This window comes from Anthonomus grandis, chromosome 12, assembly GCF_022605725.1.
Source record: "Anthonomus grandis grandis chromosome 12, icAntGran1.3, whole genome shotgun sequence".
NCBI classification, from domain to species: domain Eukaryota; kingdom Metazoa; phylum Arthropoda; class Insecta; order Coleoptera; family Curculionidae; genus Anthonomus; species Anthonomus grandis.
Genome location: NC_065557.1, coordinates 24,388,934 through 24,414,699, shown reverse-complemented (window position 1 = coordinate 24,414,699; position 25,766 = coordinate 24,388,934). Strand labels below are relative to the sequence as shown.

The 25,766-nt window shown below is 33.5% G+C and overlaps 1 protein-coding gene and 1 long non-coding RNA gene across 6 annotated transcripts in view; one reads left to right on the top strand and one right to left on the bottom strand.

The window, feature by feature from the left end:
- Positions 1-1,509: 1,509 nt before the first annotated feature.
- LOC126742666 (uncharacterized) lies at positions 1,510-10,592 on the top strand. Its single transcript, XR_007662642.1, has 3 exons — positions 1,510-1,930; positions 9,747-9,873; positions 9,934-10,592. It is a non-coding gene; the product is annotated as an uncharacterized LOC126742666 (long non-coding RNA).
- Positions 10,593-22,971: 12,379 nt separating this feature from the next.
- Positions 22,972-25,766, bottom strand: part of LOC126742655 (uncharacterized) — an 83,522-nt gene continuing 80,727 nt past the window's right edge. For all 5 annotated transcript variants that reach the window (XM_050449389.1, XM_050449391.1, XM_050449386.1 and 2 more), the window contains one exon: positions 22,972-24,657. In XM_050449389.1, the coding sequence (XP_050305346.1) occupies positions 23,071-24,657 (1,587 nt within the window). In that variant the 3' untranslated portion in view covers positions 22,972-23,070. The remainder of the gene's footprint in view (positions 24,658-25,766) is intronic.

The window sequence follows — 25,766 nt, the reverse complement described above, 5'->3', positions numbered from 1 at the left end:
TTTTTTTTTTAAATGTGAGCTTTTTATGAAAAGCTACTGCCTATTTATAATAAAAATTTGGCAATAATATGTATATGTATACATATGCGCTTTGGCTATACCTATGACCTTTACTCACACTGAGTTTAGCCTATGAATTGTTTTTGTTTATTTATTTACTGTGTTTATGCACATACGTCATTTATATTTATACAAAAAAGCCCCATCGACTCACTGTATATTTATGTTTAATAAAACAAAGGTTTTACGTACCTAATAAATCATGCAAGATTGCTTTTTGTTGCATAAGACAACGATTACTTATTATTAACCCTTATATGGCTTTGAAATAGCTTTAATTAAAGACAGAAGGATTTAATATGATTGATGATTGATGGGGTTTGAGAATTTAAGGAATAGAAGGACTGACCTTAAGCTTTAGCTGCACATCAATATCAAAATGGAACCACGTCACCATACAATGTCTTGAAGCCTGAATTTGATTTCTGCTGGCTGCTGGTTTCTATGCGGCTCGAAGGCCAATGTGGGGTCGTAGTTTTCTCGCACAGGCTTGAGAAGTGAACTAACAACTAATGTATGCTTGGACCATATTTATTTAACAAAGGCACAACACATGATAGGACCGACAAAAGGGTGCGCAGCCGATAATGGTTTCTTAAATTCCCTGAGTTTGATTAGACTCAAACAATGACGCTAACGCTACCGAAACAGGGACGAGACTCCTTATTACTTAGACTTAACGCCTACACGGCCGGCCATCACAAACAAACTTAAATAAAAAAGTAAGAAATGAAATACTCCAAGTAAATCCACTTTCTTATAAGACTAGCGAAAAAAGAGGGTTAATTAACGGTCTAGAAAGTATACTTAAAAGTATAACTGGTAACTTAGATAGTAGGGATGCTTAACGATACGATAAATTTATAGCTTCTGTTTTACAAAATAAAAATCTATATCAAAAACTTTCAAAAAGTATTAGTACTTATATAGTACTAATATTTTTTATAAACTTGCCTTCACCTAACAACAAAGCAATCCCGATTCACTTCACCAACCTGGAGTTGACCTCACTAGACCTAAACGAAGTCAAGCATATCCAGAAAGCGATGGACATGCAACATCAAAGGCTCGTGTAATGGATACTTATGTTTAATAATTAGGCTAAGCAATTGCGACAAATTCATTGTTATAATAGAAGAGGCCATTGACACTTTCAAGCCATACCAAATTATAATACTCCAAACTTGCAATAATAACATATTAGGAAATAAGTAGATACATACTATACGTGTATGCATTACTTATTGGTTCAATGTACTTAAATTATTGATGACCATGACTATTTCGGCGACTGTATTTTTGATGAACGTTAATTGAATATAATATATTCCGAGCTATAAACAGAACAAGTTTGTCTAATTAATAAAGACACGTAGTGCTAATCCCGAACCTGACCTGATGGGAATAACCCAATATTACATGGCGACCCTGCCAGTCCCTACGTATCGCGCTAAATTTTAAACATGTGTCAAAAAGAAAAATTAATGTGAAAAGTGGACAAGTGATCAAACAATAATGGGAAAAGGCCAGTCGAAAGAAAAGGAGGAAATAATAATCGCACAGTCAGGAAATAGTGCAGGTACAACGGCTAATGGAAGTACAAGTACTGGGCGGGTACATTCTTAGAAGGTCAAGAAGAGCACTAAAAAGTCAAATAGCAAGAGAGATTGCAAAGCCAGCAGATCTCGTAAGAAGGTGAAACTGGTTGTTCCACACTGGAGCCAGCACCGAGGGAACGTTCCTAGCAGTTGCGCAATTACCCAAACATTACATGGCACACATCGTTACATGGCAACACATTACATAAAACAACCCCCACGGGATAAGTTGGAACTTCAAGAGCAGGAAGATGAACAGCATAAAACGTTTAGTAAGCTAATTTTTATTACTAGTAGATTTTTATTTTTTTTCTCTTTTAATTATTATAATTTTAATTAGTATGTAGAATTTTTAGGACAAATGAGCGCAGAATTTATTGAGCTTTTATATAGCATTACACAATTTAAACTTAATTTAAGAAAAGAACCTCAGGTTCGTAGAAAATTAGTAGATATGAATAAAAAGTTACAAGAGGAGCTTAAGGGTTTAGAAAATAAGTATGAGGAAATAAAACATAACTTTAATAAGGGCGTTCATGATAATCAAGTAGTAGTAGATGTTAAAAGAATAGTTACAGATATTAAATCTAATTTTAGTTTGTGTAGGGAGTCTCTAATAACTAGATTAAAGGAAATTGATTAAAATAAGTTATCAATAGATATTAAATTTGACACTGAAGAAATATTTGTACAATAACCTTTAAACATGGCTGAAAAATTTGATTTAAGAACATCTTGTTCATTATTACCGAACATGAACGATACTGACGCTACCACCAAACAGCTCATCGATATTATCGAACTTTATAATGAAATGTTAGATAATAATGGAAAAGATATGTTAATTAAATATGTTTTAAAAGTTAAACTATCTCAAAATGCCAAACTAAGATTAAAATCACAATACGCGACGGTAAATGAGTTAGTTAGGGACATTAAGATTCATTTACTTACTAAGCAGTCGGCTACTGCTCTAACAACTTCATTAGTTAATGCAAAGCAAGAAAATAAGACTATACAGGAATATGGCAAAACAATTGAACAGGTTATGCTAGATCTTACTTTATCTCAGGCAGTTGATGAAAATGCTGTATCCATTCTAAAGCAAGTTAATGATAGAACCGCTATTAATTTTTTTCAAACGGCTTAAGAAATCACGATTTAAGAACCATAGTTAAGGCCAGAAATTATACAACTTTAAGGGATGTAATAGATGGTGCGATAAACGAAGATATAATCAAATCGCCGGCAGACGTGTCCGGAAATCTTTTTTATTTAAGGGGCATCATAGGCGTTCTCCAAATCATTCAAACTCTCGAGGGAGAGGTTATCAAAATTTCTATAGAAGTAGACCTAATAATCGCGCAAATTTTAATAGATACAATAACAATAATTTTAGAAGCAATAACAACTTTACATATAATAATACCAATAATAATGAGACTCGAGGTCGAGGATCTTTTGCAAATCGCCGGCCCTTGCGAAAATCGCCGACCCTTATTATAGGCGTCACCATGCGCCGTCAGATAGTGAAGTGTTGCTGAAAATGCACCAGATTCCGCCGGTAGTAATAATAGTACTAATACTACTAATAGTGATAGTACGAACGTAAATAATGGGTTCAAGGAAAATGAAGAAAAGACGTTATTTCCTATATAATAATGTAAATATGTATAAAAATGAATGGCTTAAATTACATTAGTGTAAAATATGGTATGAACGAAATTTTACTTTTGTGTGATACGGGTGCAAGTGTAAGTTGCTTATTTTCTAGATATCTTGCAAAAAGTGATATTTTAAAGAGTACAAATAAAATGCGAATGAAAGGAATCTCAGGGTTTTCGTTTTCTCAAGGATCAGCAGAAATGTTATTATATGTGAATAATGAAAATATAAGTCACGAGTTCACTATAATAGAAGCTTTTGCTGAGACTATACATGGTGTGCTAGGATCAGATTTTTTTACAAAATTTAATGCTATTATTAATTATGAATATTTTATCATTTCATTTTGGCACAATGGAAAACAACATATTTTATCATTACAATCTAAAAATAACCATTGCTATACAATAATTCCACCAAGATGTGAAATAATAAAATATTGTTTTACAAGTATGAAATTGTAAAACTGAGCTCTAAACCAACCATCTATTACCAGAAGACGAGAATTTGTACCTTCCCACTCTATAATTTTCTAGTAGCTCTGCTTAACTACCTCTTGGTGCAGAAGATGATGTCCAGGCTACACAAGAAGGATGCAATCCAAGATGACCATATGGCAAAGCAAATCGTCATATGACCTCACCATTCCTGTGCCATCCGTAAGTTCGTTTCTTAGGAGGGAGGAGTTATGGACCATATAACCCCTGACTATACGTTATTTTTGCTTACTATGTATAATTTAATCTCTTAATATTTCCTAGATTATAAATAAGAGTAAAAGCTTTATTGTAAAGAGATAGATTTAGATATTAGCCATACTTCAGTTAACATTAGATTTGTCTGTAACGTTCTTAAATAAAAAAAAAAAATTAAAAAGCTTTTCTCGAGGTTGCGTATCATAACTACCGTGCGTATAAAATAGCAACTATGCAATAAAAATAAATTAAAAAAAAATATTACATATAAGCAAATTACACCTTTTTGTTAGTTTTTGGGTCGAAATAATAGACTCTTCCACCTGATGGTTGGTGGCTGATAGCTGGTGGATTTTAATATTGTAATTTATTCAAATAATTTGTGTCTTTGTATTGTTGTTTTTTTTTTATTCTGGGGTTGATTTCTACGTTTAGATCTGATGATGCTTTAGGGTGAAACACGTGTCATATGTTCATAAAATAAACATACACTAAAACGATTGACTTTGTGTCCCTTCACCCTCTGAAAAAAATGTATTAAGGCATATATCAGGATATTCTGAATAGACTTTTCCGTATGGATACCAATATAGGAAGCTATTTTTACAAGTAAGTACTTACAGGGTCTTCGGCCTCAATAGACCTAAGATTTTGTTGACTATATCAGTAGCCCAACAACCCTTCTGTCGGCGAAGTGCCACTGGCGTTATTGAGAGTGGTATTAAAGCCCAGTTGGATATTGCTGATGGTCTCGTCCTACGTTATCATCCTTGCATCTGCCTATTGCGGCTAGAGAGCCAAAAACGATTTTAATGAAACAAAACTTAGTGAACGCATCAACAGTAACAATTAAATAACTACAGCTTTCTTTGCTTTAATAAAAACGAACTAGACGGTCGTTATGAGTTGTATGAAACGGACGTACAATTTTTGGTATAGGGTGTAAATATCCAGATTCGTTACCTTAGGAGATATAGAATTTATACAAGAGGCTATAAAATGTAGTACTGATAAATTTGCGTTTTTTTTGAAACCTAAAACTGGCGAATATTTATTCCATTGTCTTGTCGTACGTAAAATGTTCTATATCATCATGGTTTAGCTTTAAAAATTGCCACCTGCAAGCTTTTGGAAAAACTACTCGACTTCCATAATTTGTTTTTCTATATACTAAACGTTTATGCAACTAGAAGTCATTAAAAATGATTTGCATACTGTTAGTCAGACCGCAAAATACTCTTAATACTGTTTCAGTTTTCTCATGATAAAAGTATCCAGTCGTTCTATGTCAGAACCATAGCACAAATACCTTTACTAGAATATACCACAGGATACATGCTTAATGCATCTACATCACCAATACGACCAAGTTTATGCAAAACATCACAATTATACTACTGCAAGTCCAAGTTTTATCTACTTACTTATGCAATGGTTAAGATTTCTGGTTTCTTTATAGAATCTAAAACAGTACTACAATCAGTGATCAATCAGATAATTTTTAAATAAATTCCGATTAAATAATGTTTTAGAGCCTTAATTCAAACGAATAATACCGTTGATGTGTGGGAGAAATCATCCTACTACAGTAGTCAATAATATTCTTTAACTCTGAATAAGGTCGTCGATAATTTTAAGCAGAACAACCTGTTCTGACTAAGCTAGTCTATAGAGTCTTTAAGGAATTGCATTCATTGCATTACAACATTGCATACCGGAAATACAACCTAATTTTGCTTTCTTACCTTAAAAACATGCTGGAAAATTTTGGATAAATGAACTAATATTATTATTAACTTCAGGCTTATTTTCACCAATTCTTACATTACCATATTCTTGAGATTGTTGTACAACATTTATATAAAAAGATGCAGACGCAAATACTAACTCTGGACCTAAGCGAGAATATTTTATTAACCTATTTTTATATTTCATTATATACAGGGTGTCCGAAAAGTTAACGATAATTTTGAAGGGGCCGATGGAGCAACTCATAAGCACCTAGAAAAACATAAAATGACCTTAGTAAAAAATCGATGGTTTTCGAGATATTGGCACTTTAGTGGAAGTCACCAAAATCCTACTCTTGGATCAGATTTTCGAAGTGTAAATCGGTAGTGTAGAAAAACAAATTTAATTAGTTTAACAAATTTATTTTATTAAATGTTCAAAATGCGCGCCGTTATTAGCAAGACAATAAAAAAGCCTATTTTCAAACTCCTTGCGAATATTGGCAAGGGTCTGCCCGCTAATTTCTCTGCATTCTTGAAATATTCTATTTTTTAAATTCTCAATACTCTCAGGTGGGGTTTTATAAACTTTGCTTTTTAAGTAGCCCCAAAGAAAAACGTCTAGTGGGGTTAGGTCGGGAGACCGCGCAGGCCATTCGATTGCACCACGTCTGCCAATCCACGTTTCTCGAAAATTTTCATCAAGCCACTCTCGAACTACCAAAGTGTAGTGCGCGGGAGCTCCATCCTGCTGAAAATGTATATTATTTTCATTCAATAATATAGCACCATACTTGATTTTCCATAGATTGGATGATGGAAGGGTATATTGCATTTTCTAAAAGGTTTAAATACATTTCGCCCGTCAAATTTTCTTCCAAAAAAAATGGCCCGAATATTTCATTCCCATAAATTCCTGCCCAAACATTAATTTTTTGGGGATATTGGGTATGGCCTTCCCGAAAAACAGGATTTCCATTATCCCAGTATCTACAGTTATGTCTGTTTACCAGGCCTTTTAACAAAAAGGTCGATTCGTCACTGAAGCAAATGTTCTTCAATAAATGGGGATCGTCGTCAATTCGCTGGCACATCACTTCACAAAATTGAATTCTCCTATCAAAATCATCTTCTCCGAGTTCATGAAGAATATGAATTTTGTAAGGAAAGGACTTATTTTTTTTAAAACTTTATGTACGGAACCAGTGGAAATATTTGTTAGTTTTGCGGCCTTTGATATAGACAAAGTTGGATCCATAGCAAATTGTCCTAGTACTTCAACTTGGCATGCTCCATCGACAACTCTATTTTCATATTTTTTCTTATTGCAAATCGATCCCGTCTCTTCAAATTTTCGTATCAATTCTAATACGTATTTATGGCTCACGTTTTTATCTTGTTACCTTTCATTAAATGTTCTCGCGGTTCTGCGAGCACACAGATCTTGAGCTCCATAAAGGAAAATTATTTCTATTCTTTCGGCTAGCGTATATACTATTTTATTAACTCACTGTTTTAACTAAAATTGAAAAATTGCACGCGTCAAACTGACAGTTTTAACAATAATTAATCGCCTGCTTTTTAAACGCCTTAAAAATGTAAGGTATTGCAGTGTTTTTTTGTACCTATTAGGTAGGTTTCGCAAAAAATATAAGTGAAATAAATACACATAAATTCCAGTTCAGAGATCTATTAGAATCTTTGATGTGTCGCAGATGCCGCAGTAACTAGTCCGTGCGCCTATGCCGTATTTATTGTCGCATGATATACATGTTTAAATGGCAAAATTTTTCAAAACACTTCCAGCACTCACAGACAGTCACATCTTTTTAGCCAGTCTATTAAACAAAGATAAAACACCTGCGTTCTGGCGATTCCTACTTCAGGCTGTGCAAGTGATTTTGTATCTCTCTCTATCCCACTGAAGATTTTGAAGATTACGGGGCCGTACCCAAATAAATTTTTGGGCTGTTTTTGTATTACTTTCGTCGTGTTTTTAAAGAGATCTTTATGGCAGCCAAAATCCCCATTAATAATCACCACCAAGTAAAAATAAATGTCAATATTCTCTCATCACTTATTATAAACACCCCACTGATGGCACTAAAAACTAAACTTATTAAATTAAAATTTTTGGTTAAACTCATTTTACGTACTTAAATCATACGGTTAAATTAAATATTACCTTGCTATCTACTATCTTCAATTTCAAACTTTATAAAACTAAACCCAAGAATCCCGAATAATAAAGTTTTAAATACAAATACATTTTAAGGCCGCACCTGTGCAACTTTTCACGCTTGAGTGGCTGTGACTGAGGTCAGACGTCTAACAAAATAGTACGTGGGCGCATGTAGTCAAATTTTACGAATCAAATGTATAAATTCTGAAAAAAATGCTTAAAACATTTATTTATTTATTGGAATGATTAAATATTGCTTAGAATATTACTTTATGACTCTTTTCACATAAAATTTTGAGATTTAAATATGCATGTCACGTGACAATACAAGCAACACCGGCACATGGACTATTTGCGGCACATCAAAGATTCTAATAGATCTCTGAACTGAACTATACAAAGTTATAATACTGTAAAGATTTTTGCAAAAAATTTGAAGACACTCTTTTTTCTCGCAAATAACGGTACACATTGTTTATTTAAAAAAATAAATAATTTGCTTGAACTAAATGTACTGTTTATTACCACACATTTTAACTTCTAAATTGCTTGTATTTTTTTTGATGATCTATTATAAAAAATGTAAGAATTTTAAAATGTTGTAGGTACCACACTAAACGTATTCATTTAAAATACCAAAGTTTGGCGTAAATAAAATATTCATTATTTCTAGACATTTTCGATAACTATTTGCTTACACATTTACCGATTTCTGTTGAATCTGACAGTTGAATAGAGAATTTTACGCTGCTTACTATGATGTATCACACGATAGGGGTTCCCATTTGACATATTAAAGTGAGGTTAGCTGGAGGTGAGGATGTGATTGACAGAACTTTAGTAAATGCATAATTAAACATCCCCCTGTATATCTAATTTGACGTGTTTTTTTTTTAAGAAAGTTATTTAGGGTGGATCGTTTTGAAATGAAAGCACTGTATATATATATATATATATATATATATATATATATTAATTTAATATATATATATTTATATTTATCTTGATGTATATTGAATATAATTGATCTATTCTCATGTTTCATACAAAATTTTTCCAGTTGTTAAGTTCAGTGTTTTGTTTATTAGCTGTGATTAGTTTTTATTTGGGTGTGCTGACAACTGGGAGACAGAAAAATTTCTAAAAAAGCAGTAAACATTTTTAATTGATTATAGCACATTGGCGACATTGCACTTGCATAAATAGTCATTGCAATAAACTTTTTTGTGAAAATGATAAGTACAAATGTAAACAACAAAAGTGAGAAATGGATTTTAAGAAGAAGCTGTTGTGTTAAATCTGTGGACAGCAAAAGACACAGATTTGCCTGGTTTTTTTAACAGCCTCAATATGTTTAATATTTATGTTCAGATTCTTAAACCTTGAAACCATGGAAGTCTCACTAAAAAACAATTATATGCAATGTTAAAATTATTTTACTCCACCTTCATTCAAGCCCAATTCAAGGAGGGGCCAGAAACCAGATGTCATACCTTTAGTTAACCTCTCAGTCTTAATACAAGGTACATTAGAATGGTCTTCATAGCATGTGACCCTACCAGAGGTGTAAACTTAAGCTTAATTTAATGATAAACTGCTTGTGTTAAACTAAGCTCTTTAATTAATAATTTATTTTTTTCATATTTAAAAAATATTCAACTTAACTTAAAAATGTATCTCTTAATCTGACACCACTGTTGTGTGAACAACTGATGAAATTTTTGTATGATATATTTGAAATCAATAAAACAATATCTCTTTATTTCTTTTAGTCCAAGATTTATAGGATATGCCATTTAAAAATGTAATTTTTCAGATCAGAATTTTAAAGAACTGACCATTTTTATTAACATAGAACAGCAGCCGACAACAAAATATGCTGATTTGAAAGTTAAAAACTGCTCCCAGATCTTTAAGAATAGAGGATAATATGATAAAATGAGGTAAGATTTTTTTTAACGATTTCAAAAGTTATTACTTTAGAATATGCTTTCTATTTCTAGATATTGGATTCCAAAGTTAATTACTCACTAAAGCTCAATACGGAGCAGAATTCATCTTGTTTCTGTATAGACATTTTGAAGGCCTCAATGTCAAAACATACTCAAAATGTGTCGCCAAACTTTTGAGAGAAGAGCAATTTCAGCAGTTTTTATGCATGAACAATTTTAGATCCTATATAAATCTTGAAGTCGAAATTTTCAAAGGCAAATAATTCTTATTTCTCCTCTATGAAAGTGTATCTGTGTTCTCAGTAAGCTTGACCTAATAACATAGATTTGAGTTTAAAAATGTTTCTTTAACAAATTTGTGTTTTGTTTCTTTTATGACATCATTCTTTTCATTCACTATTTAATATATATATATATTCATTTTATGAACCATTGACCAAACATGACACCAGCCATAGCCTTTTGCCATTGGAGAGGAAGAGAACATACCTGTCTCTTCCCTTTTTTGATACTGCACGTTCACCAGATTCCATGTATATGCCTTAGTTAATATTAATTGTCTATGTAAATCGTGTATGCTGTTGCCAGAGAGAGTTGAGGGCCCTCTTTTCAACCCACAAACTAAGTTCCAGTCCAAGCAATACCAGATACGTATGTACCTTTTAAATGTATAATGTATCGTTCGGTCGAAAATTATAATTTTGACAATATTTAAAGCCTATTAATACATAAATATTCTAAGGAATATTTCACAGTCACAGTTCAATATCCAATTCTTTATTCTATTTAAATTTCGACTAAAAAACATACATTTTTCTGATCTTTCTTCGTCGGATTAAATATTTTTACGAGGTCAAATCTAATTTTTACTAATAATTATCGTCATGCTTAAAAGTGCGTCTATGGTACTATTGTTACATTCTTTGCCAAAAATAAATCGCTCTTGTTCGGTGTGAAAGCTAATTTCGGGTTCCAGTGCAGCTATCGCTGGATTGGTCGCCGCGCGCCATATAAAAATTAATAACAATCAGACAAAAACACGATTTTTTAAAAATAATATCGTAAATCGTTCGCATCAAACTTTCTCTGTAGCAACTTTAGTCTTCGGATTTTGTAGAACAAATATATTTATTTCTAGATAAACTGTCGTTGTTTAAGAGGATTTCTCTATATAAAATTATTTTTATTTTGATTTATACGTAGTAACGATTAAAGCTAGGTGGTGTTAGCAAAGAAGTGTGCATTAAATTAAGAACCCATAGATGTGATGGTGGTTTTTCTTAATTAAAATTGTTTTTTTTTTTGAGTGATTATATCCTTGGATTGTCCACTTGGCTCTTATTTTTAATAGTTTTACCAAAAATTCATGAATAAATAAACAATAATTGAAAAATATTATTTTTTTGCCATTAAATAGATTTCTGAATAATATGAGTTAGGCAAAATCACTTTAGCGAAGGAAAGTTACTATTTCAAGAATAACTAAAACTTATACTTTAGCAGTGGAAGCACAAATTGATGCATCTCAACATAGCTTATTTAAAATAAAATTTGACAGTCTGGATGAGGTATATTCATCGTTTAATGATTTTCATAATGAGGTTATCACTCTTAGTCAGGATAATGAATTTCAGGCACAAGATGCTATACGAAAAGTACAGACGATTTTTATTTTAAAACAAAAAAAAAATATTTTCAACTGGTACCTGAAAATAAATCTTGTAATAAATGTGTCAATTGCGAGCCAAGATGAAAAAAATTTATTACTCAAGTTAACCATTTCAAATTTTGAAGGTAATAAGTTCAAATGGCCAAACCTTCTTTAATCTTTTTTCGTCTTTAGTTCATAATAATTCATCCTTAGCCAATATACAAAAGTTTCAAAATTTAATTTCATTTATACAGGGTGAACTATTTAACTGACTTAAATCTATTCAAGCTACCGGTGCAAATTATGAGACTCTATTTAACACATTAGCTATCAATAGCTATTAAAATTTAAAAAAATGAAAGAATAGCCTCTTTATATTGGCATATAATATATAATGCTTCTCCTATGAAGTCAAATACTTATAAAGACCTTAGACATATTTAAGATATATTTTTAGAGAATTTCGCTTCGTTGAAAGTTTTAGAGTTTTCCTGTTTAACATTTTTACATTTAAATTGTAAAAATTTCTAAGCTGGGAATTCTTAAAATCAAATAACTATTTTTCTAAACTTCAAATAGTCTGAAGATTTTTTGTTAATAATACTGCATCAAATGTAAAAATCATCAAATCAATCTTTCAATAGTTATACTGCTTTTTTCATCAATCGTCTTAGACATTATCATTTGTTGAAGGATTATCCCTCTTCTTTTAATTGTCGTGTGTGTAAATGCAGGCATCACACTATGGTACATTTACCACAAAATTCTGATGTAAATCGCACAAACATTCAATCCAATACATTTTCTTCGACTCAAATTTCTCACCCTCAAAACCCCACCTCGTTATTACAAAATAGTTCAAATACTAATACACATTCAATGCCTTTTCAAGGGAGTTCTTCTTCGGCACAAACAAGCGCACCTCAACCGGAATTTCAAGTGCAAAACTATTGTACATGTACCCAAACTACAGTTTTATTGTCGACCACATATGTCAAAATTCTAGATTCGAACAGAAATTTTCAAATCGTTCGAGCCGTGTAAGGTTCGGAAAGTCAAGAAAATTTTATTAGTCAAAAAAGTCTAAGTCAATTTTGCTTCTACTACTGGAATATCATCTTCCATTATACGCCCAGTGAGGCAGCGAGAACCTGAATTTTCTTTTGATCTCTTTGTTCTTCCTAAGTTATATGAAGAGATGCCCATGTTATAAATATTCATAATTGGTCTCATATCTCAAAGCTAGGAGATAATGATTTTAATATTCCAGTACCGGTAGATATTTTATTGGGTGCAGAAGCCTTTGGTCGTGTAATTAAAGAAGGACGCATTTTAGGATATCCAGGTCAAACCACTGCATTACTGCGCGTGACTGGATCCTTCTAGGAAAAATCGAAGATATCTATAGCTCTTCCGTTTCTTTGCAAACTTATTTTACTTCGTTTGATTCTTGCCTGGATACTGAAATTCTAAAGTTTTGGGAGTTGGAATCAATTGCTGTTGAACCACGCTTATCTCCAAACGAGGAAAAGCGTGAATAGATTTATAGGAAAACTGTATCTTGTGCTTCATCTAGCCGTTTCATCATAGCAAGCCCGTCTTTGATGATACTTTTTCTGTAGTTTATCGAAATTTTAAATCATTGGAAGCTTGTTTAGTCAAAAACCCTGAATTGTACAGATTATACTCCGAATTTATGAATAACTATTTGCACAATGGTCATATGAGCTTTATTCCTTCAGAATATGAAAGACCCACAAATGCCTGCTATCTTCCTGACCCTGGAGTTATAAAGTTAGATAAAACTAATACTTAAATTAGTGTTGTCTTTAATGCTTCGGCCAAGGGTTCAAAAGGAATAAGCCCTAATGACACATTACTTCCAGGTTCAAAATTGCAAATGACCTATCTAAAATTCTTGTCAAATTACGCATTTTTCCTAAAGTTTTTTTTGCTGATATGCACTAATAATAAATAAACAATGCGGGAACTTGCAAAACAAGAAGGTTCTAGATTTCCCAAAGCATCAGGGATTCTCCTGGATAATACCTTTGTTGACATCTGCTGCGGTTGTGATAGTTTGAAGTCTGTGTTACATTTACAGGAATAAACAATAGCATTACTCAAAACTGGTGAATTTCAACTTAAGAAATGGGTTAGTAACCACTTAAAACTATTATCAGCTTTGCCTTCTGAGGATTGCAAAATTCCAGTGAATTTCGAGAGACCTGCAGTAATATAAAAGTTCTTGGTCTTTTTTACAACCCTGCCTTTGATAATTTTTCTTTATCGTACAGCCCTTCTCCCAAACCATGCACCAAAAGAAATATATTATCAGAAACCGCTAGGATTTCTGATCCTTTAGGTTTCCTTTTCCCTACTCTTATTCAACTTTTAGGATTCTGTGTTGCTTTGGAACGAGGGTATGCAGGTACCGTTTATCTTCGAATTGAATTACCAGATAACTCCGCTAGGTCTTCATTGATCACGGCAATAGTAGTTTCTCTTCTAAAGACAATTAGCCTTCCTAGGCTAGAATTGTTGGATGCAACGTTGTTGACAGATCTGATAAAACTGGCTATTATATTATTATGAAAATGGAAATACGTTAATTATTCTCCTAGTGTTTGTACTGTTTTATTAGTATTTTGTAGTTAAAAGTTGATTCGTAGGGTTTATTTAGGGTTCTACTTACGGTTGGTTTATTATTTTTATCTATATTGTTTAGTTTTTAAGTAGTTCATCTTGTTTGAGAACCCCCGTTTTGGCCCCAATTTAGGTTATTTAGGTTATATTATTGTAAATTCCTGTAGTTTTAATTTTCTAGAATTTGTATACTTGCTTGCTTTGACTGTCAGTATTCTCCTAAAATTATTGGTCTCTTTCGGCAAAAACAATGATGATAATTCTAAACATTTCGAAACTGTTCCATCGGATTTTAAAAAGAACGCGCTTTATGACATTTCATTCAGTTTTAATTGTTTAGTCAGCTTTTACCTTGGAAACAATTAAACGATAATCAAGGTGAGTTAGGTTAGTATTTTTGATGTTGACAATAAAAGTGTGTTCCCGAATTACATTACAATTGGTGTCAGAAGTAAAGGATATTTGGAAGCTCATTTTAGTGAATGCCTTTAACAGGAAATCAGGCCAAGATGGAGACCGAGAAATTGATGGAGAGCTGGATGGATTGGAGCTGCTATTAAGGAAGTTTGACGAGTAAAAAGTAGAACAAGAAGAACGAGACCGTAAGCAGAGGGAAGGACAAGAAGAACGAGAGTGTAAACAAGAAAAACGAGACCGTAAACAAAGGGAAGAACAAGAAGAATGAGACCGTAAACAGGAAGATTTACTAAAGACAATTAAATCTGACCTGAAGAAGGAAAATGAAGATCTGATAAGAATCATGAAAGATGACTTACTGAATTTAAAAGATAATCTTAAAAAGGAGCAGGACGAACGAGACAGAAAACAAGAGAAACGAGTTTTATAACCCAGAGAAGATCTGAAAATGAATCAGAAACAATTAATGACTAACTTTGACGCAACAATGGAAGAAGAATTGAGGCAAGTACAAAAAAAGATCCAAGAAATAGAGATGAAAGTAAAACGGACTCCTCTTCATCTCGATCCTGGAATGCAAGCAATGATGAAAGTAAAAGCCACCAAAATTCGACGGCGAAGAAGCATGGAGTACCTACTTGAATCAAATTGAGACCGCTGCTAGGGGAAATCGCTGGGATAACGAAGAAAAGGCAATCAATCTTAAGCTAAGCCTTAGAGAAGAAGCTACAGAAATATTAAGAATGGTGCGTACTTGGAGATGAGATATGATGAAGTCCATGTACAACAAGTGTACCACGCTCAATTAAAATCTAGAAGACAACAACCCGAGGAAGGACTCCAACAGTTTGAGGCCGATGTTGCCGATGTTGACCGAAGTAAATCTGGCTTACCCTTCAGCCCCAACAGAGTCCGAGAACAAATTACTATAAATTGTTTTATTGACGGAGTTCGAGATCCATATACTAACCACGCTCAAGGATGGCTCATCATAAAAATATTTCAAAAACTGCCACATCCTGGAGAGAGCTTGGTCGTACCGGAAAAAATATGCGGCCGTGAATGTGAGATGGTGGTGGATACAGGATCAAGTCATACTATCGTGAAGCCGAACATCGTAGCTCACTGTAGGCTTTCAGCACCACCCAATTTAAATCTGGAGTCTGCAAATGGAAAAAGGATCCCGATTCTTGGATTGCATGAAACTACAGTCACCATTGGCTTCACGTCACCAACAGCCAGTACTAATGTCAGAAATCATAGATAATGTCATATTAGGATTAAATGTTTTTAAACTGCTGAGCATTCATTTAAGGATATTACCATACCAGAAAATTCAGAGGTGGTGGTTAATGCTACAACTGGAGGAAAAGAGGGAGAAACTGTTTTGATTGGGCCCATGGAAAACTGCAAACTATATGGTCAAGGAATTTTTCCAGCCAAGACGTTATCTACGCAGAAGAAATCTACTGTTTTGGTTCGAATGGTAAATTTAAAAAGGATATGATGGAAAACGAAGGATATGATCAGCACCTGAAACAAGGAGAGAACATTGGCGTATGCTCTGAAGTAGTGGCAGTAATGAAAAATGCTGTTATTCAAACAGACCTTTCCCTGTATGTTTACAAAACCTATTTAAAGAATTTTCTTTCAATTTAACGATGGACCAGTGTAGTAAATTGCGACGTCTTCTTGAAGAAAATCAAGATGTGTTTTCCTTGCACGATAATGACCTGGGAAGAACTGATTTGGTGCAGCATCGAATTAACACTGGAGGCAATGCTCCGATTAAACAAGCACCTCGAAGGATTCCGATGGCTAAACAAGGAGAAGTATTCTCAATGCTTCAAGAAATGAGGACACAAGGAGTGATAGAACCTTCCCAGAGTCCTTGGACATCTCCAGTTGTGCTAGTGAAGAAAAAGGATGGATCCACCAGTTTTTGTGTAGACTATCGGTGACTGAATGACATTACCAAGAAAGACAGTTATCCCCTACCAAGAATTGACGACACCCTGGGCACTCTATCAGGTTCACAATGGTTCTCAACACTCGATCTAAAGAGTGCATACTGGCAGGTAAAGATGCACCCAGAAGATAAAGAAAAGACCGCATTCTTGACTGGAACAGGACTTTGGCAGTTTACAGTCATGCCCTTTGGATTCTGCAATGCTCCAGCTACCTTCGAGAGATTTATGGAAACAGTGTTACGTGGAATGAATTGGGAATCATGTTTAGTTTATCTAGATGACGTCATCATACTGGGAAAAACATTTGAAGATCATTTGAAGAATATTTAAAAGTATTTGTTAAGCTCCGAGAGGCCAACCTCAAGCTAAGTCCTAACAAATTTTGCTTATTTCAAAAAGAAGTTCGATACCTTGGCCATGTAATTGTTAATGATAATGATACAAACACTAGTTAAGAAGCTTTCTAGGCCTTTGTACCTATTACAGAAAATTTGTAAGAAATTTCGCTAACCTTGCAAAGCCTCTACATAAGCTCACGTAGGACAAAATGGTATTTAGTTGGTCAACAGACTGTGAAGAAGCATTTCAACGGTTAAAAAGAGCACTTTGCACATCTCTAATTTTAACATATCTGATGCCTGGACCAACTTTTATTTTGGATACCGATGCAAGCAATGTTGGAATTGGGGCCGTTCTATCACAAAAATATGAAGATGGCGAGTAAGTGATAGCTTATTTCAGTAAAACATTATCAAAACCAGAAAGAAACTATTGTGTCACTAGACGAGAGCTATTGGCAGCAGTAAAAGCTATTGAACATTTCCATAAATATTTGTATGGTCACCGATTTATCCTTAAATCTGACTATGCTTCGCTAAAATGGTTGTTTCAGTTTAAAAACCCCGAAGGACAAATAGCAAGGTGGCTTCAACGATTACAAGAGTATGATTTTACAATAAACATAGGAAAGGCGAATATCACCAAAATACCGATGCTTTAGCGAGAAGACCCTGTATTGAAACATGTCAACATTGTTTTAAAAAGTAGTTGGTCTTATTTACGAACTGAAATCTCGAGAAATTTCAAAACCAGAATGGAAAGATATTTCTGATAAATCTCCAAAACTAAAAGCTTATTGGTCTCAATGGAATTCGTTGGTTATAAAAGATGGATTGTTAAAAAGAGTCTGGGAGAGCGTAGATGGAAAAGAAAAGACATATCTGACAGTCCTTCCTCAAAATTCCAGAAGTTCTTGAAGCTGTTCATGGCGGTGTCGGCGGAGGACATTTTGGAGTTAGTAAGACCTTAGCAAAAGTGAGAAGACGATTTTACTGGCTGAACAGTCATGAAGATGTTGAATGCTGGTGCCGAGTGTGAGCAGCGTTCGTCAAGTAAGGGCCCAAGAACCCGGACAAGAGGAAAGATGATGCAGTATCTTGTTAGTGCACCCTTTGAACGAATTGCCATAGACGAAGCAGGACCCAGGACCTACTAGTAGCATCAGAAACCGATATGGTCTTGTTGCTATGGATTACTCTAGTAAGTGGCCCGAGGTTTATCCGATTCCAAACCAAGAAGCAATAAAAGTAGCTGAAGTGCTGTTTCAGAACTGAATTTGTCGATTTGGTGTTCCCAGAGAGATACATTCAGACCAAGGAAGGAACTTTGAGTCACAAATATTCCAACTAGTATGCAAGTTGCTGGGAATCAATAAGACCCGTACAACCCCCCTACACCCTCAGCCTGATGGAATGGTTGAAAGATTTAACCGCACATTTGAAACCTATTTGAGGATGGTGGTAAGCTCTAAGCAAACCGACTGGGATACTTGAATACAACCATTCCTATTGGAATATCGTTGTTTTATCCACCAGTCAACTGGAAGCCGCCTGGCAAAAGTTATCTTTGGTGATGAACCTAGTTTACCTTTGAACATTATTACTGGAAGACCTCACATAAGTCTGAAACCCTTGAGGAGTACGTCGACCATTTACAAGAGCGTTTGTAAATTTTTCACGAACAAGCACGGGATAAACTTCACCTGGATAGTAACAGAATAAAATCACGTTATGATATAAAGGCAAATTCTACCGGTTTTAATTCTGGAGATAAAGTCTGGTTATACAATCAACGGAGGACGAAGGGTAAGTCACCAAAGCTCCAGAAGCATTAAGAAGGTCCATTCAATGTGGTCACCAGAATCAACGACGTGGTGTACCGTATCCAGCGACATCCGACAACGAAGATGAAAATTGTAAACATCGTCCGGTTAGCGCCCTATGATGACTCGGGTGGTCCCATGTTTCAACCTGGAGGTGTTGATTGATCAAACTTGAGAGGGGAGCAGTATTATGAAAATATAAATAAGTCAATTATTCTTCTAGTTTTTGTACTGTTTTATTAGTATTCTGTAGTTAAAGTTGATTCGTAGGGTTTATTTAGGGTCCTTCTTACGTTTGGTTTATTATTTTTATTAATAGTATTTAGTTTTTAGCAATTTAGATTATTTGGGTTATATTATTGTAGTTATATTTAGTATTTATATAATCCCTGTAGTTAATTTTCTAGAATTTGTATACTTGCTTGCTTTGACTGTCAGTATTCCCCTAAAATTATTGGTCTCTCTCGGCAAAAACAATGAAGATAATTCTAAATATTTCGAAACTGTTCCATCGGGTTTTAAAAAGGACGCGCTTCGTGATATTTCATTCAGTTTTAATTGTTTAGTCAGTTTTTACCTTGGAAACAATTAAACGACAGTCAAGGCGAGTTAGGTTAGTGTTTTTGACGTTGACAATAACTGATATCCTTCGTAAAATAATTTAATGAAATATTGGCTTTTACCGACTCACAACTTGTGTTGGCATGGTTAGCTAGTTCACCCTATAAGTGAAAAACTTTCATAGGAAACTTTGTAAGTCATATTTAAGAAACTATTCCAAATGTGCTTTGGTATCACGTACTTTCTAGTGAAAATCTTGTAAATTGTACTAGCAGAAGTCTTACTCCTGAAAACCTAGTAAACCATCCCTTACGGTTTCAAGATCCCTTTTGGATGTTGATCCCTCGCGCTGAATGTCCCGGAATGTGAAATGCTTTTCACTTCATTCAAAAATTGCAATCTTTAAAGATCTGAAGTTCTGTCAGAGCAAAAGATATTCACATTCTCTGCTATCTTAAACCCCAATCCCTTACAATATCTAACACAATTTCAAAGCTTAAATATAATTCTTTGCTTCCAAAGCCATTTCAAAAACCGTAATGTTTTTGATCCACATGGATACCTTAGAGTGGGCGAACGACCTGAACACCCTTTCTTGCGACTCAAAACATGAATTTATCCCGAAATCACCAATTAACATATTTACTAATTGAACACATCCATTTTTGAAATTTACATTCTGGGCTCAATGCAGTGCATTATCTTCTTAGGCAACAATTCTGTCGATCTGCTCGTCGAGCTATTCAAAAGGTTTTGTACCAAGGTATAAAATGCTTTAAAGTAAAACCTAAGCCCTATACTCTATTTATGGGTGATTTACCTTTCTTTCGAATTTGTCCTTTAAAAATCACCATGGGACGGCATTGAAGTGCAAAGCTATGAAAGCCTATTTTTATATTTTTGTTTGCTACACTATAAAGATAGTCCATATCGAACTTGTTTTAGACTAAACATCGGGTGCCTTTATAGCTGAGCTGTTCATATCTACTAATTGTACTAGTGATTGCGGTAAGCCTTGGCTTTCGGTAACTTCCTGACCCTTGAACTCTTGTCCCGATGAAAATCTTGACTACTTAAAATTAAATATCTTATCACGGTGGCAACTAATCCAATCACTTCAATCTGATTTTTGGAAGCGCTGGAAAACAGAATATTTAAATACCCTACAATGGAGAACGAAATGGACTGATTAAGGACCGGTAAAGGACTAGAACATTGGTCGTATAGTCGAACCACATCCAGTCCAAGACGGCCACACTCGCGTTGTCACGGTAAAGACAAAGAGTGGATTGCTTAAAAAGTCCATAGTTAAACCATGTCCCTTACCCAATCAAAACCATAATTAATCTGACTTTAGCCTATTAATGAATTTGTTGTGCGATGTCCTAAATTCAAAGTTTCTAAAATTTATTTTGTATTATTTTTCGTGTTTTTTTAGGGATATTTTTTAATTTCATTTTTCATGGAGCTTTAAAAAAAATCTAAAGCTGAAAATTTGCAATATCCTTTTATTTTTTTTATGGTATCACATACCTACTAATATTCCAAATTGAACTGTAAACCATTTGTTTTAGTGGGCGAAAAAATGTATAAACCATTTATTTAATCTTCGCGCGCTCCATTAAATTGCAATTAAAAACCATACATCTACATCCGGTATGTGGTTCAATTGCGCAGGAGCATTGTGTTGCACATCGAGTACCTTTTACCATTACAGAGGAAGGGAACATTCCTGTCTCTTCCCGTTTTTGATACTGCACCTTCACCAGACGATGTGTGTGCTGCTGCCAGAGAGTGTTGAGGTCCCTCTTTTCAACCAATAAACTAGTTCAGTCCATCAGCAACAAAATCATTCACAAGCAACATCAGGTTCATACCATTTAATTGTTTAGTGTATGGTTCGGTTGAAAATTATCATTTTGACAATATTTAAAGCCTATGGTCGTTCACAGCTACTTTAATAATCAATTATTTACTCTATTTTTAGTGTCGCCTAAGAAACATACATTTATTTTCTTTTTTTTTTATTTATTTACTTTAATTATTAACAACTAAAAATAGTTAAAGCTGGGACGATTTTTCCAACTGTTTTTGTTACCAATTTTGGCATTCTAAGAATAAAAATCAGACTACATCATGTTCATTACTCAACTTACTATATTGTACAGGCAAATGAAAATGTGAAACATGTAAGGTTTCTAACGCTTATTTTTTTCTTATTATAATCTGCTTACAAATAACAAAAACTCATTAAATTATAGACTTAAATTAAAAATTACAAATTATACTCTACAGATCAAGCAGATAGATTATATGAAGCGCGATTATAGAAGTAAACAAAATGTCTCACTATTCGTTATACAAAAAGCGATCACTAATGACGTGACATTTTTGTTCCTTGCTCTTTTCAGATTTTTTTTTATTAATATATAAGTTTATAAATTTTAAACTTTAACTTTAAGCAAGTTTTAAAATAAATAAAACATTAGAGTTTTTGATGTTTAACATTTTTGAATTAACTAAGAAAGTATATAAAATAGAATTAATATGATTTTTTATGTAGCTCTTGTTTCATATCTACTACTCGTAATTACACCTATTGATCAATTAAGATAATATCTTGTATATTATCTTAATTGATAATATATAATATATTATATATATGGCAAACACCGAGAAACATCGCACACCGCACGACATCTTGAAGGTTAGCAAGAATCTTCCATAACAGCATTTTGCCGAGTATATAAGGAGCCGTATCGCCGAGAGTTATCAGTTCAGGGAAGTAAAGTTCGGAATATTGGCGCGAGATTTAAATAGTAAATAAGCACGGCACACCACCAGAAATTTGCAAAAAAAAACACTGTTTTAAAGGTTGAGCAAACTATTATGACAGATTTAACGCCGGCTAATAGTTTACTTCTATCATACTCTGTGAAATTAATATATTATATTATAATTAATATATTATTAACTCGCAGTAACTAATCAAAAGGTCATACTTAATCGCCTGGGCAGCCATCTGATACGGTCCAAAGCAAAACAATTCTATATGCCAATCTTACATATCTATTCAAACCCGTACGAAGCGTGATCGAAATTACAATATGCATTTTTTTGACGGAATCGGTTCCGACATTATATCCAAAATGTAGCTACTTTTCGTTATAAGATAAACAATCTACTCCGAAAACTAGCAGACATTTTACGTATAATTCGATTTAGACAAAATTGTAATAATAGATGATAAGTCAAAATTTATTCGCCGAAAACCATAAAATAATACCAGACATTTTTAAAAAAAATTTGTTCTGAAGATCTCTGCCCGTTAGTACCGTAGCATATTAGGGTCGTACTAGGAACGTGTCGTGAGCGCTCCGATCACCTCTATGCTATGTGTTAGCTGATGACTGGACGGTCCAATAGGTGTTGTCTAATAACTATTGAAACAAAGAATATTAGTTTGCACGTGTTGGTATGATTACTGTCCTAATATGGTACGATATAATGGGCAAAGACCTTAATTCAACAAAAAAAAATCTAAAGAAATTCTGAAAGCTTGTGCTACTCAACAGGCCAAGACGCAATAGAGGACCGTTAACATACCCATTGTAAACCTAATTCGTTATATTTTAGGCACCATGGTTCCAAAATGTAGGGTTAATATTTTAAAACAATACACATCTAATGACACACAATTTAATGTACAAACTTATACAAAATCAAATACATATTGAATATATTAAACTTTTTGTAATCGTGTTTTTTTATTTAACATTTTATTATTCTTTAGAAATTAGGTAAGTCACAGGAATTGCATCCTCAAAATCATCAATTGCATCAGGCAATTCGCTTGTTGTGACTGCCGATGTATTCGTTTGAATCGTTACACTACTACCTATATTACTGATATTTTCTTGCGGTGATTTAATTATGGGTAGATTTGGAAAATTATCTATTAATTCAGATAGTACCGAAAATTCCATTATTTGTTTGTCACTATCCAAAACATTTTCTGACAATTCCAGCTCGTAAATAGGTTGCAAGCCTTCATTAGTAATGCTTAATGTTTGTTTACTTGTTTCATCAGAGGATAATGTTTCTTCAGAGCAAAACAAGTCTTTATTACCTTGGCATGTATTAATAGTTTCTTTACAATCACTTAAAGAAAATACATCAGAAATTACTAAATTGCTAAGCCCATCATTATTTGAAACTCGATTTTTTTCTCCTAGATCTACCCTACCTTCTTCAATAAAAACATCAGTTTGTTCTTGCTTAATAATTATACTTTCAAGCCTTGTTTCAACTTCACAATTTTTACTTTTTAATAATTTGCAAGTATGTTGTTTTAGCGAATCTGGTTTATAATTAAAAGGTGTAATTATGGCATTACCTGGGCAGCCTAGGGTTTTATAATAAATACATTCTAGGTAATCTTGGTTTTCAGTAATAACGTTAGATAAACAATTCTTTAATCGAGGTGTGTAAATAAAATGGCCCAACATAAAAAATTTGTTGCTACCTTCAAATACCTGGCAAGTGTCAGATAGTTCGAAGTTTTGCATGCAGTTATGTTGTTTCGAATCAGTTATAGGTTTGCCGTCTTTTAATATCATTATAGATGCACAATAAGAATCAATGCATGTCCAAATGGTCGACTCAGTCATATTATTTGTAACACAACTACCGTACACAAATCCCTGGTAAATTACATATAGTTGTTTATTTTTATCAAACACTGGGACTAAATTAGGATCCCATAGTATTTCGGATGTTCCACCAATGGCCTTTTGAAAATGTTCAAGGACTTCGACTTCGACTAGATTACATTCTTGGCATATGTGCTTTTCTGATTTACAGTAAACTTGGTCATCTTCAGTTATACAAATAATTGCATTACATCCGTTAAATCGACAAATCCATTTAGAACCATTTTTAGACGCATCTTTGGCAACATATATTTTATCTCTGAATAAAATCGCTTTAAGAAATCCATTATACGTAGATATTACAACATACTTATGTTCTTTTACCACATTCGAGTCATCGCTAGCCGGTTCTATACATATAGGTTGTTGGAATATTTGAGAAGTTTCATCTATTTTAATTTTATGAGTATTTTCTTTTAGTTCGGCTTCTCCACAATTGGATTTTTTTTGTCGTGGCTGATTATGAGAAGCTTTCATGGTTTGGTCAAACTTTCGCTTAATTGTTTTAGTTAGCGTTTCAGGCAAAATGCTATTATCTGCCAATATACCATTTGCAGATGCTGGGACGATATGTGATGACCCAGAAATTCTATTAATAATGTCAGTCTGGGCATTGCTTGGACAATATTTTGGAAAGATGAGTTCATTGTTTATTTTCTGAAAATAAAAAAATAAAATTAAATATATATGTAATGAAATAAACAGTATTTTTTACATCGAATATACCAAAAATATTCTTGATAATTTAAAATTATGTTATATATATTTACTATATTTCAAACTTTCTTCTCGTCTTATGGAGAATCCCGTCAAAATAATGCTTTTATCATAAAAATTATTAACTATCTGTGCTAACTTTCTTTCTTTACAACTATATTGACTCGGGTTAAGGCTGTACAATACAGGTAGCTTATTACTTAGTGTAGATGCTGTATTTTTTCTCTTTTTTCCTTAGTTTCCTAGTTGCAATGCTCTAAAGAAGCCAAAAAGCAAAAAAACATGACCGCAAGTATAACGTTTGTTATCCCGATAAACCTATCCCCTTCAATATTCGACATTATTAAAAATGTAAGAAAAAAATATTGTTGATAGTTGTGTCAACGCACAATTAAAAAAAAACGAATTCAAACATACTATATCCACATCATTATCCAATGATTACTCACGAATAGAATACCTCCCGTCTTTATTTAGAAGAAATTGCTTGCTTTACTCTTTAATTTGCAAAGAGAAAATAAAAAAGAAGTAAAAATGAAAACTCAAGCTACGTTTAAAACTGTTTTTTAATAAGTATTAAAAATATCCACTATATTTTATGCTATATTAGGGTATTTAAATAATAACATTTATTTTATTATTATAATTATACGCCCAGTTACGCACTTTGAGGCGACCCAAAGAGTAATACAATTTGTTGAAATATAAAATTTAGTAAGATGTTCCCTGCCGGCCCCGGCAGCGCGGTGGGTATATATACCTGCCTAGCAGTCGTGTGGCCCTGGCTGGGTTCGAGTCCCAGACTTAGCATGGTCGTTTGGTGTCGTGGTTGACGGCTTATACTGATAACTTGGCACATCAAATTGAGGGTTATAGTTTCGTCAGGACAGATCGATTAGGGCGTGGCGGTGGGGTCGGTTTTTATGTTAAAAATTAGTGTTAAAAAATAGTGTTATTAAGACGGATTTATTTGAGCATGACGCTTTAAGACTTAATTGGGATAGTAAACGGAATTTAGGTAATAGATTACCTAAATTCCGTTAACGATA